Below are 20,119 nucleotides of genomic sequence, written 5' to 3'. Positions count from 1 at the left end.
GTGTCTTGTTGGGCTGCCCTAGTCAAGGATGTTTCATCCGCCGGTGGTATTGCTAATTCAGTCCGGAGCGGTGAACACTTCTCCTGAAACGCTAGCCGAGAAGCGGATTCGTAGCTGAACGAGACTAGGATAAATACTGCTAAGAGGCCGTTATCTAGTGTTAATTGTGGACTTGAATCCGCTTCTAACGCCTCAAGACCCTAGTATAGGGCTATCATATCATCAACGGTCGGCTTGCCCTGCGAGATGCCAAGCGCCCGAGATCTATTTTTAAGCGTTTTGTAAGCGAAATATAGATCTTATATATTAATGATCTGATATTTAATTTATTTAAGTTTAAATAATAGATTGAAGAGTTTAAAATGCAATACCTCCACTGATCTGCCCATGTGGAGGCATGAAACAAAATGAGATATCCACAGTAATGCAACGTCTTTACCAGGTCCAAGCTTTAATTGCGCCATGCATTGGCCGCTCTAGCCGCCCTGCCGCCAGATTGAGTTTGCGAGAAATTCATATATACCCTAGACCTTGTAAAATAACCTCGGCAGACTCAATGCAAAGCCGTGTGATTATATGATAATTAGTAAGGTGGCAACATCAACATTGAACCAGGTGGTATCATGCATATTTGCAATTGTTCAGTGTAGTCCGAACAGCCCGATATGCTTGCATTGTGCAAACTTCCACCGTAGCCACGACCAGTCTGAACCGCAGGCTTCGCCAGTTGAAAAACGCAGTTCGCGCAAAACAAGCAGACTTGGTGGCATGAGAACAACCTATGGGACCAACGTTTTCAAGACTTCATTTGCATTATTCACACCAAGTCTATTTTGTGCCACGCGACCGACCCCTCAGTAGCTTCTCCATTCATGACGCCATGTACATAACTCTCACCAACCAACATATAGCCCCCCTTATGATCATCGCTCTTACGCAACACTAACGGTACGGGACATCCCGATGTTATCCACACTTCATCTCCAGCTTGTGTCGACTCACAAGAAGAGCCCAAATGACCACTGTCTGTAAGAAATGGATGTCGATACCGCGATGTGACTCCGATAACTGCAAAACAAACTTTGCCTGTATTCCTTATTTTCTCTATCCATGCCGCTTGCTCTGACATGGAAAGCACCTTCTCTGAAGGCTCATCTAGTAGGCCTAACTTGATCATTAGGGATTTGAACTCTTCGTGGGTTGGAAACGCGCTGTCTGGAATGTGGGAGGCTAGAACGTCGAGTACAAGATGAGTTTCCAACTGTTTTTCTGCGGCAGCTAATCCGTCATTAGCGAGAGTCTTTTGAAAGGCTCCAGCCATCCACATAATAATCAAGCTTTCAAACCCTTTGCTATCGACTAGCTTGGCTGGTTGGTTGGTGAAATCGTGGTCCCAGATTAATGTTCGCCAGAAGGCCTCCATGGACGATTGCGCTGTATGTGCATAGGTACGATCCATATCGAGTAGTATTTGTACCCAACCATGTACGCCCCAGGTTGTGACCTTCTCAAAAGATTCTCCAAGGAGCTTCACTGTTCCAAGAAGACTACCGTGGACTTTGAAAGCTTCGCCTCTTCGTGTAGCGCCGTGTCTTACCATACCGCTTGCATTCGGTCGAGTCACTGATTTGAAGCCCGGGCTGAATATCGAGTTCATCCCTGTAGATGGACCGAAGTCTGGACACCAAGACGGCAGGTCTGCCGTGACGCGCCGAGCTGGGTCTTTGACCAGAGCCAGTAAAGTTAGGTCTCCAGTAGCTTCAAGTATCTCAGCCGCGATGGATTCCAGTACCTGCGATGCCGGTATGTTGTAGGTTGGCATGAGATGTTCAGGAACAGTAACGCCTTGTTCCTTGGCCACATGCTGAAGGATTCCCCAAAGCCCGTATACAGAATCTCTGGTATCTGTAGCTTGAAAGCCAGTAGTCCACATGAGCAGTTTCAACAGGATCGTAGATATCAACCCTGTCGACCCACGCATATTTTAGATATCGATTCCAGCTGTCATGTCAACTAATGAAAGCGCATCGGTCCATGTACTACGGGAGCCTTTACACCACTCCCGTAACATCTGTATCTTCTCTGCCCTGTAGAGATGATACCAGTCCATTTGTTGAAGATCGCGCCCAGCTCCTGAAAGCTTTGAGAAAATGGCTCCAATCACACCACTCAAGTGCAAGAAAGCCGCCGTGTAGCCAATTTTGTCGAATGAGATTGCGAAACCGTCGCAAAAGATATCTGCTTCTTTGGCCAAAGAAACTTCTTGTATAATCCACACCCTAGAGAACCAGCTGTATTGGAAAAGTGAGAGGAGGCCATCGATCTCTGCCATGGTCAATGGTGCTAGGCCGTATCGAGACTTCATATCCTCCATCAGGTAACAGAAGTCAAATTGCTGATTTTTGATGATGCATTTGGACTCACGCTCAGCAACCTGTGCTATCCGTTTTGCAGCATTGAGACCTGTCATCAAGTGAGGCGTGGGTGCTCCAAGCCATATGAGAACACGATCTGCTCCACCATAAACCCTTTTCATAGCGGAGATTTGACACTGGCGCTCATCGATATCATCTTGATTTATGCACAACGCGTCGATCCACACTGGTTTGTCTGAGAAGTACTGGTGAAGTTGAAAAAGGGCATCGTACAGATTAGGTGAGACTTTGGCGGATTGACCATTCAATAAGATGGAGGCTGTATAATCTGGCACGTCCGCCCGAGGCTTTCCCCAAGTATAAGAGAGAGCGTAGTACTCTGGCTTTGCGTTTCCTTCAAACTCGTAAGTACTGAGCGTTACGCTAGGTACGATAAGGTCGGCAGTTTCAGGCGTTGGTAATAGAAGAATGGTAGCAAGCCGTACATGGTCGGACCTTAGTGAATCGTGGTAGACGCCCATTTCGCAGGAAGGCTGATATTTGCTGATTAACCTAGCTTAGCTAATGGTTCCTTTAATATCTCAGTTAGCTTAGCTCACCCCTCACAACATTCTATATCCCAAAGATAAGAAATCTCGGGTTCTTCGAGTTTAGCTCTTTGTACTGGTCCTTGGCCCAACTAAGAAAGTTCACTAGCTGAACGATAAGGGTAGACAAAGAGGGTCATTCAGCTACGGGCATTGAGCAAAGGCCCTAATTTGCATATCAGAGATAGGTTGTCCTGGTTATGAGGCATATTTGATGGACCACGTTAGGTTAGGATAGTGAGGCTTATCACGTGAGGGAACAGGGAGGCAATTACGACAAAGCTGACAGGTGCTCGCCTTCTTAGCTTGTGCTAATCGGATGTAGTAATGTGCAGTCAGCCTACACAGTACCCACTAGGCTGAGTTCAGTTCAACCGACCCCACTTCTAGGCATCACTTTATCACTTATTTAGGAATTCTGGTATCTTGCTTCTAACACACCACAGACATCGCCTCATTTTAAAAGAAGCTTTAACAATGACAGACGTGCTCAACATACCAGAACTGCCAGATGAGGATGACACCGAAGGTCTACGAGCGTACTTGACAAGTGGCATTTCTGCGATCCTTAACGACCCCAAACTTCAGTTGCAGCCAAATGTTGTGAGTCATTAGAAGGATAGTCCTGTGAGTATTGATGTAGTTAACTAACTCACCTTGCCCGCAGTACATGAACCTTTATACGTTAGTCAAACAAAACTACTCCCCGGCCTCTTCTTGATGCTAATCCCTTTCAGATCTGTATGGAGGTTGACGTATCGCGAAAAGAGTAACGAAAGTGCTCGTTCAGACGGTACGAAGACCTTCTTGCTTCTGTAACGATTAGCTGATATATATCTACCCTGGCTGCAGTACCTTATGCAGATGTCATCTATCATGACTTGGTCAAAATGCTTGCTGACCATGTACAGCTTGTGTTGGAAAAGCTTCAATCTCAAGAGGATAGTCTCTTATTCGAGGCCTATTTGACCGAGTGGGATCAATATCTCATGGCTGCCAATCGCATTGACCGTTTGTTGAATCTCATCAACCGGCATTGGGTTAAGAGGGATGTCGACGAGGGAAAGCCAGATGTCTACCGCATCCGCACCCTTCACTTCGTCCAATGGCGGTCTTACTTATGGGACAAAATATCTATTGCCGTTATCGATAGCGCTCAGCTTGTGCTGGAGAAGAGTCATGGAAACGCAGACAAGACCCACGACATGTTGAAGAGCTTCGCGTCGCTTCAGATCGACTACTCTGCACGGACTGGGGATGCACGGACTCGCATTCGCGAAAGTCTTGAGGCGCCGTTTGTGCCCGAAATCATAGCCCACGAACGGAATCTTGAGAACATTATCGCTGCACGCCACAACTAAGGGTGAACGAGGTAACGGAGACCCGATTAAATAGAGTAACCCATTTGCTGACACATGCAAGGCTTGTCTTTCACCCCGCATGTCACTCACATCACGCAGAAAGACGGAAGCGAGAGCCGGCGCTGACAAATTCGCCTCGTCTGATGCCGAAATAATGGGGCTGATAACGCCGAGAGAATTGCAACATAGTCCCAGATAGTCGATGGGGCTACTAGGGAAGCAAGGAATGAGGAGGCAGAGTGGAGAACTTCCTATAGTTTTTTTGAGAGTCTATAGCTACTATAAATGCATGCTATCCTGCTAAACTACTATCACCGAACATCTGCCAGTCAAAGAGAGCCTACTATACAAGATGGAAAAACTACTAATTGGAGCTTTGGCAGCCTTAGCTCTGCCTACAGCAGCGGCAAAGGTATTGCAGGCTTCCCCAGGATGTGTCTTTGCGCTTTGGTTAACATCAAGTCACAGTCATCTATAATTCCGACAATGGGTACCACGTTGGTCAATTCCATTCTGGAGCGGGGAAGTAAACACCCTACGCTGATGACTCCAACGTCCCTCTTGTCGTACGCGGTCTAGGTATCCCTACTGGTCTTAACTCGACTCTTCCAAGCACCCACATCGACCTTCTTCCCACCATGCTTAACATTGCCGAGCTACACGAGAAGCACTGGCCAGAGTTCTTAGATGGTCGGAGCTTGCTGTAGCAGTGGGAGAGGCCTCACCAGCGAGAGCAAAACTCTGGGTTGGGAATAGCTAAGGAGATCATCAATATTGAGCACTGGAGATTTGGTACCATTGAGGCACCTGCCCCCGAAGGATTCTTTCCTACATCCATCGCCTGCAGAAGGTGGGGGTTTGCAGCAAGCCTTGGTCTCGCGATTGAAATGTGTGAGTGCGCCTTGTCTGTTTGACCACGTCATCCGACTTGACGCAGGGCGCTTAATTTGGCGGAGCATAGCCCCCAAGGTCCCGAACGTTAAAATGCCTCCCTAACGCCAATTCACCCTCTTCACAAATTATTTGATTCAGCTCTCTGGAACGTCTTTGGAACGGATCTTATTTTTTACCCTTCTTTGATCAACCACTATACTAGTTTGCCGCTAGCAACTCCAATCGTCCTTCTCGATCATGACTACAAAAGACGACGAGAACACTGTCACGCCTATCAGTCTCTGCAAGGTCACGAATCCTCAGAGACCGAATTCGAATTCTATATCATATCCAAGCCCTCCGACTTCAACATCCCAAACGACAGGCGTGTCTGGTGAAAAGGTTTGTCCAAACACAGCCCTTGGCTCCCCTCCTCTCAGTCCTCCGCCGACCCCTCTTCGAAAGTCAACAGCACCGCGTGCTCATGAGAAGCAAACTGCCGAGGAAAAGATCGATGCTGCAACTCTGAGGGCTAGTCTGGGCATCGACGATAAGCGGTGCGGGGCTCCAGCAAAAACAGGGAAGCCTTGTCGGTGTTTGTCACCGGCCGTCAACAGAGCCGCGGTCACTTCTCAGCTAGACTCGATAACAGGCCTTACGCAGTCATCTGTGGAACTCGAGGACGAGCTCGATAAGCTTGCTAAGCTTGTGCACTGCAAGTACCACGATAATGGTCTCCCAAAAAAGAATCGGATCGAAACCTGGATACGGGTATTTCCCGTCGGAGAAGAAGATGCTGCCATGTTGATCGAAAAGAAGATTCGAACACTTTTGGATCTAGAGTCTTCCCAGTGTATAGCAGTAGTCGATTGTACAGACCTGCGCTGTAGGGAGAAAATCGGAGGGCAACGGGTATCGAACTGCGCATCTACGATTGATGAGATCGTCAAGCAGGAGGTCTATTCGAATACGTCCTATCTAAACGGATTGCTGAAAGTCCTTGAGACGAATATGTACTGTCCCAAGCACATAAAAGAGAGACCGTTGCAAAAGGTCGCATCATGGAGGTCGACCATTGAGGGATTCCTTCCGGAGAAGACTGTCATGTTGCTTGAGGGCGGTGTACACAACGAGGCCGGAGATGCCTCCAGTATCCCAAAGACGGGTTACATCGCCGAAAGCGTCTCGGCCAGTGAGGGTGACAGCCCTACTTCAAGGAACATAAGCTGGTCGATTCCCAACTTCGATCGAGACTTGAGCACATATTGGCCAGTCACATACAACACCTCAACCTTCGACATATTAGAGGAGAGTACAAGACCTGATGACTATGAATCTTCGTATAAAATGATTAAAGAAGAAATGAATAAGCCCCTCGAGGATGAGGATATACAAAAAGGATATGTTTATATGTACGAGGTTGAAGGAAATCCAGGATTTGTGAAGATTGGATACACAACTCAGTCCGTGGAGAAGCGCCTTCAGGATTGGGAGTTCAAGTGTAACAGGGCCACTAAAACCCTATACCCCGTTCCGTTAGGCACTGCCACAGCCATTCCTCACGCCAAGCGTGTTGAGGCATTGTGTCACACCGAGTTAGACCATCGAAGAATCAGGATCTATTGCAACTGTTGCTTGACCCAGCATTTGGAATGGTTCAGGATTTCATCTACAGAAGCCATTACGGTAATTCAGAAATGGTCTAATTGGATGACGACAAGTCCCTACAAGAGTTGGTTAAGAAACAGGGCCAAATGGACGATTAAAGAGGAGGAGAGAGTAAAAGCGAATGATATGAATAGGTTCCTGATGGATATTTCGGAATCCATTCAATAGGGAATTAGTGGCAGGTTTATTTTTAGGGTGTAGCAGCTTATAAATAAATCTGAAGGACTTGAAAACAGACTTTTAGCAATTTAAATATAGTGTGCATTATCGAAGCAGACTGATTTCCCTCCTTATCTATTTCCCGTTTTCCAAGACGATTAATGTGGCTTTCGGGACTCAAGCCGTAGTCCGTATGGCAATAGGAAAAGCGCTAAATCGGCTCTTCTACAAGATGCTCGAGAGCTATTAAGAGTTCCCTCGGTGGTGATAGATCTTCGAGACAATCTAATTCTATGAGTTTGTACCAGTCATAAAGTGCAGACATGACCGTTGATATAAGCCGTTCCATGGTCTTTACCCTTATGTTAAAGTCCGCATTTGGTTCTGAGAATAGAGTCTGACTGTAATGATATAGAAACTCGCTTTGGACCTTTTCCAGTACGCGAGAAAAGCATTGCGAAATGGAAAGTCTATCTGGAATGGCATAGCATCCTTTATATACTCTTTCGGAAATCATTGAGGTCTCGCAAAAGAGGACTTCCACATGATTGTGTGGTTGGGATGTATGTGGTAAAAAAGGGAAGGCAGCCTTTTTGACAAGACCCTAAGCAAGCAGGGCACTGTGCTTCCCTTCACAGGAAGATTGGCGAGGTTCCAGTATATTAGGCCCAAAGGCACTCCTTACCTTCCGACGCAGTAAGCGTTGAAAGGACCTAACCCTTAAGACCTTACTTTTCGGGTTACGTATCTGGTTTAATGCTTGCAAAAGCCCGTTGAGTTTGCTGCAACTGCTCTCAAGCCACACGCTGTTGGCGAGTAGGACCCGTTTTGATAGATGGTACCGAGCATTGCACATGTCGATAATGCGATCAGGTGATAGGAGTTCTGTATCTTCTTTGGCTCTAAAAAAGACTGCGGCTTTACTAAAGGATTGTGCTAGGTCGAGAAAACGTGCCCAGCGGCTACGGCAAAAGTCACAACTCGAAGGGTTGGAAAGACCATGTATACGCTGTTGAAATACCTTAAGGCCATGAAGGAAAATAGTGTTCGACAAAGTCATGCCTGCGGGAGAAGAAAATGGAGAATCGTGCCGTATGGTTGGTGCGTTAGCCATATCTATGATATGCCCAAAGAAGATGCAGGCTGTCTCCCTACTCTTGACGGGATTGCTAGGACATAGAATACGCCCGCTGTAAATTAAAAGATAAATATCCTTAAATCTGCTAGCGAGAAGCCCGCCTAGTATTACCACACTGTTGTGGAGTTGTCGCCAGTCGTGGGCATTTAAAATAGTTCGAGTAACCTTAAGCCCATTACATGGGTCAGACTCCCTCAGAGTAGAAACCATAAGTCGCCGAGCTGTTCTATATCTGTTGAAATTGTCTTGAAGAGCCCTTTAAAGTTCGGAATCGAGGACCTCCAGTTTATCTTTGCACCTCCTAAGAAGGGCTTTGTGAAACAATTGGAGTTGTATCGGTAGGTTCGTCCAAAAGTCTGTGCCCCAAGGAAGTTTGCCGATAAAGATAGAGGCATAAATCCACAAAGCTGTTCTTACACGTTTACAGCGGTCCAGGAAATTGGCCACTTCTTTATCTGGAACATAGCCTTGGAATTCCTACTTGGAAGCGTAAGCGACCAAAGCCTGTTTTAAGTAACTGTTTGCATTGAGACTTACAGTTTAATAATTAGTACCACTCTACATTAAGAAGCCAAATATGATGACGAATAATAAGCTGTAGATATATTCGATCTGAGCTTGTGTACTCCGCTTAGGTGGATCCTCCCTGACAAAACTTGTAGCTCGTTGGAGAAAGTAAAATAAGGATACTTCACATCGTCGGTGCCAAAGCCAATCCCCGAAGAGTTGCAAATTTCCCCTACACTCGGTAATTTGTCTTATGGAACAAACTGAAACAAGTTGAAGCTAACTTGGTTAGTACCTCTACGACCGGCAGTGTTTATATGGAATCTGAACTTACAACCCATGGAAGTACTCCTCCTTCTGTTGGCTCGTCAGCGATGCTCATTATTTCAGACAACGGGCGGTCTTTGCAAATTCGGGTTAAGAAATTCTGGATCTGGTGTTTTGACGGCCGTTGGTAAGATCCACAAGTGAAATACAATGAATTAAACCCTTCGAAAACGAATTCGGGACGAAAGCCAACCCATGCTCCTTTGGGACTGCAAATTGATAGTTTTTGTTTAGAATTGTGATTCCATAGTTGGCTACTGTCGTCCTGTTTATACCGCCGGCCCTTTTGTAAGTCCACTAGTTCCAGGTATGCGGGCGCAGGGTAGAAATTTGCATCATCTGAAGAAAACACCATCGTAAGTACTTGGAACTAGAAACATATTTCGAGAAATATCGAAGGCTTACGTGAAAAAAACAATCCGACTAATACGATGTCTAAAAACTGGGCTTTGGTACACGGCCCGCGCCAGATCCGTGGTTTGCGTATCGCTAGACAGGCAGCGCAAGGGAATCCGCCTTCGCACTAAACACACAACAGTAAATAAACATTGATCGGGAGAAGGATCTGGTATCTAACCCGTCGTCTTGTTAGCCAACAACGAATGCAAGTCCCTGTCAGTCGTGCTTCATGCCGTTGCTGCCTCTGGACCTCTGTCAAAGGGCCTCTTTGACCACCCCGCCTAGATGGAGGAAGATCGACATGTTGACACATGATGGGGTTTGCTGGAATGAGGCCAGTCATAGACTCATCACAAGGAACATTATGGATTGAACCGACTTCCTGCAAGGGGGATCCGTGATGTGTCTGTCCATAGTACATATTGTCTAAGAAAGAGATCATTCAGAAAGCTATTGCAAACTAAGTTGATAGGGGAACTCGGGAGCAACAATTTAGAAAACGCGAACGACTTACTGAAAGGCTGAGGCTCATTGTTTGGTAGGTATAGTTTGCAAATTTGGCCAGACTGATGAGAGATTTGAAGAAATGGGGGATGGAGCATACGGCTGGGAGTAGGAGGGACGAAATCCTGAATGATGGCTTCATATGACAGAGGCTCGAAATCAAGAGTTTCGGAAAACGGCTCAATGAGGTGCTCCTCAGGAGGTTGGAGGAGGGACAGATCAATTTCGGCCGGAATATCCACCTGACTGAAGTAGTCATGAAGCTCGTCCGATTGGGGCATCACTGTCGTATCCGAGGCATATGAGAAGGGTTTTCAAGCTTAGAAGAGGATCGGAGACATACCTTGTTCTTCAAACGAAGCTAAACCTTCATCATGGTCAGCATCATCGAGGCAGGAAAAGTCGAACCCGGGATCTGGAAAATTCGACACATCAAGATTCTCAAGATAAGGAGCATGCTCATAATCCAGAGGAATATGGGAGTCTTGTACTTGAAGGGGAATGGGTTGAGGATTGTTCTCGTCTTGTTCAAGTTCGAACTCCATCGTAGTGAAAAGTCAATAGATAGGGACAATTGAGGGACTGTAAGGTAAGTTGGATGATAATAGATCGAAGCCATCTTAAGGCGTAATCAGGAACTCTTATACAGCTAAAGATCCCCGTCTCTGGCGACCTAAAAGTTGCCTTGCAGTCGCCTTAACTAATAAGATCAAACATCGGTAAGTTGTTCTTGTGGAGAAGGGCTGTGTAGGCTAATGAGAGACATCATCGGTAGAGAAAAGGTGCGTACGTCCCACTCTAAATAGCAGCGGACTTTTTTTAACCAATTGCATTGACAAGCATCAAGCCCCATGAGAGCTATTTATATCTACTTACAAATGAGATTTATCTTACCCTAAAGCAGCGTTTAGGAGCAATTTATAAACACGCTACCTTCCCTATAAGTCCTACCCTACTCCTATATTTAGTAGTCTAGAAATATCTAGATCTTGACTTGAACAGAGGGATCCCCAACCATATCACCCTCTTAAGATTTCATTCTTTACTTATGCTGCTTAATCCTTAGTTAACCCAGCACTAACAATGGAAGTTATTTCATAACCCAAACAGGTAAATCCCAACGCCGTGGCTGGCAAGCAAGTGATTCAGCAAAAAGCCGATAGTTATCGGCATTTATGAGGGCCAGGTCTGGCCTAGAGCAGTAATTACGTACCATTTGGCCAGCGATGGTGCATCACTAGTATCAGTCAGCATAGTAAAGTGGACGGCCGTGCAGGTCGCTTGCATTCATGAAGGAAAAGAGTGGTCGTGGTGGCAAAGCTTTCGTCGAGGTTTGTGCCATTGTCTGGATTCTCGAGGGCTCTTGGATAGCCCCAGAACTCATTGCAGAAAGCTATCCATCGCACTGGCTCACTTGGCAAGGTATAGAAGAGAGCAAGAGGCTTGTTGCCGTCACCATCGGCTGCCCCTTGGCAAACATTCTCGTGTGGTGCGTTCATGACGACTTATCTCCTGCCATTCAACAAAGAATCGTTTATTCGGTAATAGGGACTGTCGCGCTAATAAACGACCCGGTTTGGCTTGTCGTTTTCTCAGCCTGGCACTGTGGTTCGATGTCAGACGAGAATACTCATCGATGATCATCAACTTCCAACTTACTATCTCGGAGGGGGACCTGTAGCTCCGCTGGAGAAGCAAGGTCATAAAACTCTTTGACGATTTCCGGATGCTTGAAAGGAAGTGGGTCTTGTTCAGGTCTGCAGAATATGTAGTTTGACGCTGGACTCCAATATTGCTTATTGATCGCCCAAGCCAAAGCTTGATATCGGACTATGAAAAAAGAGTCAGTGTCAAGGATTATAGGTTTATTAGAGAATCATAACCAACATCTGATTGATTCCACAGTTTCCAGATTCTTGTCCTCAAAGCGCAACCTCCCAGGTTGGCCTTCAATATCGCTATAATCCGCTCCAAAAAGTAGACGCATGTTTCTTGCCATATACCACTGTTCCGACCCATCATCGAAACCAAAAGTGGCTCCATCAATGATGGTTTCGAGGTCATTGGTAGTTTTGTCCGCTAGTTCCCAAACCCCAAATAACAGGCCGTCGAGGCTTATGTTCTCACAACTCACGAGGGTGAACAGAGCGCTTGCCACATCGTTGGAGTTCGGTTCGACGTCAGGCTCATCCGGGTCATCGGGTCCATCTGGGTTTTGCGTAAGCGCAACAGACGTCGCAAGACCCAAGACTAGCAAAAGGCCTCTCATTATCAAAGACAGCAGCATAGTGGTCAGACAAGAGGAAGAAAGAAAGAAGCGAGAGATTGCCCTTCGCTGGCGGGTCTCTCGTGATACATGATGGCAAACAGCAAGGGATATATCGTGGTCTGTAATTTCACCTTGCAACTCTGACAGACAGGGATCAGAAAAAATACCCGGAAAAAGGCCTCGCTGACAACTGACTGCAGTGTCGGACATTGTCAAGAGCACCGAGGTCCCGGCAATCCACGGCAAAAGCCCATTCAGAAGGTATTGCACATGGAGCCCCCTATTTTCATGCCGCCGCAGGATTGTAATCCATCGATGTGACCGGATATGCGGCACCTGTTCTGTTCGCTTGGAGGCAAATATCGGCAGATGAAGTCCAAGCTGATGGATGATAACAGGCGGGTCCCTTCGGTCTCCGCAAGCTGCTATAGGTCGTACCGGTGAAGTGAAGATAGTTCTTATGACACCTTCCGCACACGTAAGGGATAGTCTCTCGATGTTACCCAATCAAACTCCACCCTTGGTCATCCGATGGAATTGATCAAAAAGCCCCGATGCATCTGACGTGCCTTTTGATGACTATACTTCGAGTGTCGCCACTGGCTGGGTAAGTCTATTCTGAGTGAAATGAAGTTCCCATTCAATGCAACAGGATAACCTATCTATACCGCACTATTATTAGAGTGGGCTATGCTGATGTGAGAGTGCAGGATGAACTTTTGTTCGACTTGCATTTATGTGCGCTCGTTTGCGGTAAGGCCAGCATTCGCACCACACGGAATCCTATGCAGTAACAGTCCAGTCGAAATATCTTAGACGAGCGACCAACGAAGAAAAAGCACCTCGTACATAAGGCCTCCAAACATTGTATTCCGCCTTCTTCAGACGTAGACTTCCTCAACGCTGTCCTTACAGCTAGAAGCGCGTCAATAGGTAAACATGTGGTTAACTTACAGTGGTCGCCCGGCTGGTGTGTCTTTATGTCTTTTGGGCCTTCTCTATTCTTCTCAGGCCAGGGCCTACGACCATGCAGATGGAATCTCGCCATACGGTAGCGGCCACGCGCCTGATGTCGTCCATGCAGACGTTAAAGATTACACGCTAGATCACGACTGATCGCACAGGTCACATGTCCATGTTGACACATACCTGAATGACTTCGAGAATGCGACTGTCACGATTGAGAAGTCTTCGGGACTTGATACGAGAGCCACCAGAGACTTTTATTTGAGGGTCATGCCACTCGGTGCTTCCATTACTCAAGGGCTAAAGTCCATGGATGGTAATGGATACCGCAAGTGGCTTCGAGCTCAACTTCGGTTATGTGGCTGGAAGGTAACATGGTTGGATCGAAACGGGACGGAACCATGGCAGACTCGGTAAGGGAGCGAGGACCACCCCGTAGAGGCACAGCTGACACTCAGTAGGATAATGAGGGCTACCCTGGTTGGACAATCGAGTCCGTCCATGGTGCCTGGCCCGGAAGTAAGTGGATGAAACCCAATTTGGTTCTTATCAATGCTGGATTGTAGGTCTCTTCTTACTACCATGCTAGACACCCGATATCAATGTGATTAGGAACGACTGCAATGCGGGCAGTGATCCGAGTAAAGCGGGTGAGCGAACAAGAAGCCTAGTAGACGACATTTTGAACAGCGTCCCTGGCGTGACACTAATTGTGTCGACGCTCTTCAGAAACGCAGATGCCACAAGAGATGCTTGCACTGCAGACATCAGCCGACAAATCAAGGATGTCGTGGCTGAGTTCAAGGGCGCCCCTATTGGGCTCGCAGACGTACGAAACGTTATGTCCTTAAGCGATATTGGACCGGATAAAGACCATCCAACCGATGCTGGCTACAAGGTATTCGCTGGAGTCTGGTGGGACGCTATCAGCAAGATCGAAGACCGTATTCAAGAGCCAGGAAAAGTCAACACCATTGACGACGCGGCCGGTGGCGAGGCTAGACAGTGTAAGAAGGTTGCAGGTAATGCTGGCTTGCATGTTCAATCCCAGATGGGCAGCGGTCACGATGATGGCAACTACGTCCATAAGAGCGTTGCACGTGGAGCTCTGCAGAGTGCCAGGATCGATAAGGGCGACGATCCCAAGTCGATCAAGGATGCTATTCCCTGGCATATCTTCTTTGCCAACATCGTCAAGAGCCGACCCGAAAGCGGATTGAAAGGACTCCCTCGATGACTGGATTCGCGTCTACCACAATGCCAAGGACAAGAATGCGTACTGGTTCCGCCAAAACCTGGGAGGTGGCAAGTTCGGCAAGGCGGTCCAGTCCAGCATTGATATGAATTGCGATCTAGGTCCCCGTAAGTAGCTTCTGACACTCTGTGCCTATGTTTGTGCCTTGGCCCGTAGAATGATGCTGACCAGAGTCTGTTTAGGCTACGCGTTTGCCGATTTTGTACGTATGCCGAAAGACCACATGGGCACCGAACTAACAGATCGCGTCTACAGAACGAGGATGGCTTGGACGATTTCTTCTTCATCAGAGAAAGCGCTGCATGGGTTTCCATGAATTGAGGCCGAAATCATCCTAAGTTTGAAAGTATTGGGCAGTTGATTTGCGATCTCGGCGGCTACAAAGCAACTGATGTTCGCATCGCAGGTCAGTTATTCCATGAACTCTGTTAGTCACTGCGCGATGACACCGGTCACTAACTCCGCAGATAGACATTGACGGCGACGGAAGAGCGGACTTTTGCCTACTCAAATCCGCGGGTACCATAGCCTACGTAATCCGTGATGGCAGCAGGGTATGTCACTGACGATCCCAGGTGCTCTCGAAACGGTGGCTCAGACGACAGCCCTCAATGGCAAGGCTTCAGCTCAGTCGATGGTATCCGTGGCACTGTCTTTAATATTCCCCAAGGAGACAAAGCTGGCATACTTATTGGTAAGCCCATCATCGGATCACTATCTTTATCATGGTAACATGCTCTAACACAATGGGCAGCTGATTTGAATGGAGAGTATGTACTCCTCATTTCTTCGAATGATGGTGCAACAACCAGCGATGAGTCCAGTCTGATCACTGACATTCTTGCATAGTTTCCGTAATGATGTCATGTACGTTGGAGATAACGGCAACGTCCGTACATGGATCAACAACAGAGATACCGGCAAGGGTATAGTGCGTCTTTCAACGAGACAGTAATCATTGGAACCGGCTGTGCCAATACTCAATAGGTTCCTCATTGGAGATCCGCAGGTCTTACACACGTCGGCCAAACCCGCAACTGGCATCCAGGACCGCATCAAGTTCGGGTGAATCTACGGCTCAAACCGCTTAGACTACATCTATCTCAAGGAGCAAAAGGACTATTACGATGTAGTCGTCTGGCAGAACCAGGGTGCCGGTGGAACCAAGCTCAAGGCTGATGGTAACTATTACTGTGACATGCGCGGCTCTGGCAGCGATGAATACGTCTGGATCTATCAGGATGGCCACGCGGCTGACATCAATGTGAACATCCACTCGCCACCTGCATGGGGTCACAGCACCACGATCTCTCTGCATGTTCCAGGTCCCAGAAACGGTATTCACCTAGCTGACTGGACTGGCGATGGAAAATGCGATGTCATTGTACAAAATAGGGCAAACGGCGACGTCACTATCTTTCGAAATCTGTATGACGGCACCAGCAATCGCATCACTTTTGACAGTGGGTTGACCTATGTTAGTTCTGGATGTACCCAAGGCTGGGGTGTCGGCTTGAACGATCTCAGCATGAGATTTCATGATATTGAGTAAGCAAACCATCTCCCTCGTGAACCCTTTCTATGTCAACCTCATTCAGAACTGAAATCTCGCTAGTGGTGATGGGCGAGCCGATGTGTTGTGCATCGAGAAGAATGGCCGTATCACGGGTTGGCTTAATAGATTTCCCGCCTAGGAAGATGTTGGTCAGATCAAGTTATCGGAGGGATGGTAAGATGACCCTGCCGCATCGCCTATCATCGCCAACTGGTTGACAAGGGGTCGAGCCAACATCCGGTTCGCAGACGTTGAGAACTCTGGCCGAGCAGACCTTCTGCATGTTGACAAGTACACAGGAGCTGTCGACGTCTTTACAAACAATGGTCACAAACCGCAAGGAGGGAGTTCGTTCTCATGGACTAAACGTGGAACGCTTTACAACCCTATCGATCGCGGCGAGAACATGGTGCGTTTTCCATACTTACTGGTTGTAGTTCGCTTATTAATGCATGATAATCAGCGGTTTACGAACCAAGGTGGACAGGGTCGCGCTGATCTCGTCAAAGTTGATCCCACAACGAACAAGGTCATTCCTCTGATTTAGCAGCCCCTCAGAAAGTATCTGGCTAACAAGAAGCATGTAGGCATGGTCGTACTGGAACAAATGTGGCTCCAGCGGCGGAGGCGATAGCCTTGCAACAAGTAAGCAGCCAATATCATGTTATGTCTTACTATCAAATATGCTAACAGGCCTTGTCCACCTCAGCGGATCCTGGCCTACCTGTGACCGGTGGCGGTTCTGTAGTCAACCCACCAGATGGTGATTATCCCAAGGTCCACGATGGCTCCTGCGAAGGACCAGACTGTCATGGAGGTGTTTGCACTGGCATCTTGTGTGTGTCCGACGGCTGCACTGGATCAGGATGTGACCATAGAAGGTGTAGCGTGCCATCGCTCTGTATACCTCTTGGCTGTATCGGTAGGCCCTCCCACGACTTTCCACTCCGATGTGAAACTAAAGCTATCACTAGGCCCCGACTATATTGATGGCGTTTGTGTCGGATCCAGGTGCGCCAGCAGAGGCTGTGAAGGTTCTGACTGCGACTTCAGTACTGGCCGATGTAAAGGTGAACGCTGCATTAGCATAGGCTGCACTGGAAGCGACTGTGAAGGCAACGACGACGACGATGGAGGTGGTGGCGGTGGTGGCAGAAAAAAGGGTGGTAAATGTATGAAAGCCCTCAATCCACTAATCCGTTGCGGCATGACTAATAATTGAATCAGGTCGATGGCGTCGCTTCCAGCGTCACTCTTGTACTGGACCTGACTGTGTCGACGGTATATGCGTGGGTCCCCAGTGCTTTAAAAGCCACGATCATAATGGCGGCGGCTGTGAGGGCAACGGGTGTCCTCACGGTGGTGGAGGGGAGTCAGGAGGAGGTGAGAATCCTGATGAGCCATGCAGTGACAAGAAGACTGCCTCGGCATGCATCACCACCACGACAAGTACCACCGTCCCACCAGCTGGGTCGTAGACGACATGGAGTTACAGTGACTGCCAAACTAACATTGGCTGTTCCGTGACGGACTCGTCCTCCTCAACCACCATCAAAGCGACATACAACATACCAGGAGCATTCCCGGTGTCTACTGAGCATTTTGTCAAGTCGCCAAAGACAATCGCAAAGGAGTCTAACGTCTACACCTGGGATCTACCCGCCCATACCGACTTCATCGAGTGCACGCATCGGAACCAGGACCCTGGGCAAGGAATCAACCAAGCATATTGCGTTTGCTCGGGATCGACATTCGCCGAGTCTGTCGCCACCATTGTTACACCGTACAATAGCTGCGGCTATACTACCATGCCAACAAAGACGATCGACCCGAGCAACTCACTGCCTGTGTCAACCAACACAGCTGAATGTAAGGTCTGCACCAGTCTGACAAACTGCGTACCCGAGCCGACTAGCGATCCCAATTTGCCCGCTAGTGAAGCGTGGAGCATTACATTTTATAAGGTGCAACTCCCCCCTCAAATATCTCCTTGCAATCCGCTCCACAAGAAGAGGCTGTCTAACGCTTCCGTACAGAACCAGTGTAGGGATAACATGGCGCTGGGAGAACAGAAAGGCAGAGGTGAAAGAACCTGCCGTAAGATTGAAGAGGATGTCGATTGCTTCAATGGCTCGACTAACCAGTTTTCACGGGATCTTCATGTCTGCGGTTATATGACGGACGATTGCACTGCCGAACGAGATGATCAGATAGCGAGCATTGGCCCCATGAGTGGCCCAGATAACGGTCATGCTATCATCTGGACAGACGAGTCAGTTCAGAAGATCCGCTCTTGGAAGGTTATGCATGGCGACTGCTCTAAGAACTAAAGGTTGGATGTGTAATAGCTGGAGGGGTCGGGATCAACAGATAGTTCTCGTCATCGCTATCTCTTACATGAGCTTTACGTGTGTTAGAAAACTTACTGACCACAAGGGTTTCTGCTTTTTGAGTATACCGGCTTCAAATATTTGTCTTGCGGGAAAGCGATTTGCGGTGCGAAAAGAAAGTATTCAATTCCGAAGAACCGCTTACAATCGACTGGAAGCTAACGTACACAACACCCTGATCCTGGAGTTAAATTCGCTAAGAGGCGCCGGGAGGCGTCAAATGCCATCAAGTGGCGTCGAACGGTGTCGTGTCATATAGTTTTATTCTCCGGAGGTTTTTACTAGCAGCTGTAATACGACCACTCACACTACCTTAGTTATAACCAAAGGGAGCAATGAAGGTCCATACTCTTTTGGTCAGACTGAATTACGCGAGAACCTCGGATACGTGCAGATTTGATTGTGTCGGTGAATTTCCAAACCAACAGCATTCCACTTTTTGAACGCGTTGGCTGCTACAGGGTACTGTCCAACTCAAGAGCACGTTGGATCGAGAGAATTGTGGGTATTGGCTCAGTACTTATCATTTATCTCACTGGTGCGATCAGCAGGTTGCAGGTTGTTAGTAGCCGGGTACTCCAAGCTTCCGCGGCCGACTCCCTGTCAGAAAAAACACAGGGGTTGGCCTGTTGCGGTGGCTCTGATCTATTAGCGTGTCAATAGCGCCCATCTCGCTCCACCAAGTCAGGTTTAGCATTCCAATAGTCATTCAGCCGCCCCTGACTAGAGGACGCCATCACAGCCTAGAACATCCAAAAGAAATGCTTGGTTCCAACATGCGTGACCAAGCAGCTGAACAGGATGACCTGCTCTCATTTATTTACCTCCTCGCTCTCCTGCATCTAAAATCGAGATATTTGCCATCCCATTCTCTTTCTTCAAACCCGAGACATCTATACACTCTTAATTTTAATTACTACCGGCCCTTACACCAAAAATGCTCCGCAACACTCTCGTTCTTGCTGCACTAGCAGTTAACGCCGCTGCTGGACCTTGCAGACCCGCTACTTCTTCCACCAGGCTTCAGTCAAACACGATCGGATCAACCGAGACGACTTATGAGACTTCCTTCACTGAAGATACATCCACTGTAGCTGGTACCGAGACCACGGACTTAGTCCCCATGACTACAGTATCCATCGCCAGCTCAGAGGCAACAACCACAGCCGAGGCCACCCCTATCTCTGATATTGAACCAACAACAATTTCGGTAGACGGCTGTGTTGCAAGCCTCACAGCAGGAGGCGGCCCCCCTCAGCTAACCGACCGGATAGGTGACTGCCAGGAGTTCAACGTTGTCACCGTCAGCTCGTACGCAGTGTAGGTAACGTCCATATTGATTAGTAGAAAACTAGCTAACAATTTGCAGGACTCAAACAGTATACAAGCGTGGGAACGTTATTATTATCCCGACAAATGCTATTCGCCGTCGTGCTGAAGGCGATGCCGCTACAACTATCCTGCCGACGGGTGTTCCTGCTTATGCTACATACTGCAATGGTCCCGCAGCCTACTATGAGGCATGCTCTACTGCGTTTAGTGTCACTGCGTTCACAACTACAATTCCGGAGCCCACGACTACTGAGATTATTGTTACAAACTAAAATATCTATGGAGTTTGTACTCGATCGTTTTTGTTCATATGCCCCGAAAGTCCAGCCACTTAAGGACTTAAACAGCCGATGGGGTTGAGTTGGTTAGAAGATAATCGTGTTTATTCAATGTAGCGATTTCAAATGGAACTATATCTTACAAACTTAATATTATCAGTGAATAACCTCCACAT

General features: G+C 47.8%; 6 protein-coding genes across 6 annotated transcripts; 4 read left to right on the top strand and 2 right to left on the bottom strand.

The window, feature by feature from the left end:
• Nucleotides 1–3,439: 3,439 nt before the first annotated feature.
• On the top strand, nucleotides 3,440–4,323 carry FIESC28_05299 (uncharacterized protein; the record flags this gene model as incomplete). Its single annotated transcript, XM_031159446.1, has 4 exons — nucleotides 3,440–3,565; nucleotides 3,630–3,646; nucleotides 3,700–3,755; nucleotides 3,815–4,323. The coding sequence occupies 4 exons, from the start codon at nucleotides 3,440–3,442 to the stop codon at nucleotides 4,321–4,323; spliced, it is 708 nt and encodes a 235-aa protein (XP_031016517.1).
• Nucleotides 4,324–5,454: 1,131 nt separating this feature from the next.
• On the top strand, nucleotides 5,455–7,032 carry FIESC28_05298 (uncharacterized protein; the record flags this gene model as incomplete). Its single annotated transcript, XM_031159445.1, has 1 exon — nucleotides 5,455–7,032. One exon carries the CDS (start codon nucleotides 5,455–5,457, stop codon nucleotides 7,030–7,032), a length of 1,578 nt encoding a protein of 525 aa, XP_031016516.1.
• A 2,804-nt stretch (nucleotides 7,033–9,836) lies between these two features.
• Nucleotides 9,837–10,443, bottom strand: FIESC28_05297 (uncharacterized protein; the record flags this gene model as incomplete). Its single annotated transcript, XM_031159444.1, has 3 exons — nucleotides 9,837–9,844; nucleotides 9,909–10,181; nucleotides 10,242–10,443. The coding sequence occupies 3 exons, from the start codon at nucleotides 10,441–10,443 to the stop codon at nucleotides 9,837–9,839; spliced, it is 483 nt and encodes a 160-aa protein (XP_031016515.1).
• A 1,047-nt stretch (nucleotides 10,444–11,490) lies between these two features.
• Nucleotides 11,491–12,167, bottom strand: FIESC28_05296 (uncharacterized protein; the record flags this gene model as incomplete). Its single annotated transcript, XM_031159443.1, has 3 exons — nucleotides 11,491–11,501; nucleotides 11,558–11,728; nucleotides 11,786–12,167. 3 exons carry the CDS (start codon nucleotides 12,165–12,167, stop codon nucleotides 11,491–11,493), a joined length of 564 nt encoding a protein of 187 aa, XP_031016514.1.
• Nucleotides 12,168–13,534: 1,367 nt separating this feature from the next.
• Nucleotides 13,535–18,273, top strand: FIESC28_05295 (uncharacterized protein; the record flags this gene model as incomplete). Its single annotated transcript, XM_031159442.1, has 15 exons — nucleotides 13,535–13,546; nucleotides 13,595–13,695; nucleotides 13,746–14,325; nucleotides 14,399–14,495; nucleotides 14,571–14,594; nucleotides 14,939–15,082; nucleotides 15,143–15,158; nucleotides 15,238–15,319; nucleotides 15,497–15,936; nucleotides 16,166–16,352; nucleotides 16,407–16,472; nucleotides 16,637–16,781; nucleotides 17,035–17,109; nucleotides 17,171–17,326; nucleotides 17,519–18,273. 15 exons carry the CDS (start codon nucleotides 13,535–13,537, stop codon nucleotides 18,271–18,273), a joined length of 2,880 nt encoding a protein of 959 aa, XP_031016513.1.
• Nucleotides 18,274–19,270: 997 nt separating this feature from the next.
• Nucleotides 19,271–19,937, top strand: FIESC28_05294 (uncharacterized protein; the record flags this gene model as incomplete). Its single annotated transcript, XM_031159441.1, has 2 exons — nucleotides 19,271–19,653; nucleotides 19,703–19,937. The coding sequence occupies 2 exons, from the start codon at nucleotides 19,271–19,273 to the stop codon at nucleotides 19,935–19,937; spliced, it is 618 nt and encodes a 205-aa protein (XP_031016512.1).
• Nucleotides 19,938–20,119: the final 182 nt, after the last annotated feature.

Source organism: Fusarium coffeatum (assembly GCF_003316985.1).
Source record: "Fusarium coffeatum strain FIESC_28 chromosome Unknown BRIP53273_contig_113, whole genome shotgun sequence".
Classification (NCBI taxonomy): domain Eukaryota; kingdom Fungi; phylum Ascomycota; class Sordariomycetes; order Hypocreales; family Nectriaceae; genus Fusarium; species Fusarium coffeatum.
This window is presented reverse-complemented; position numbering and strand designations above follow the sequence as displayed.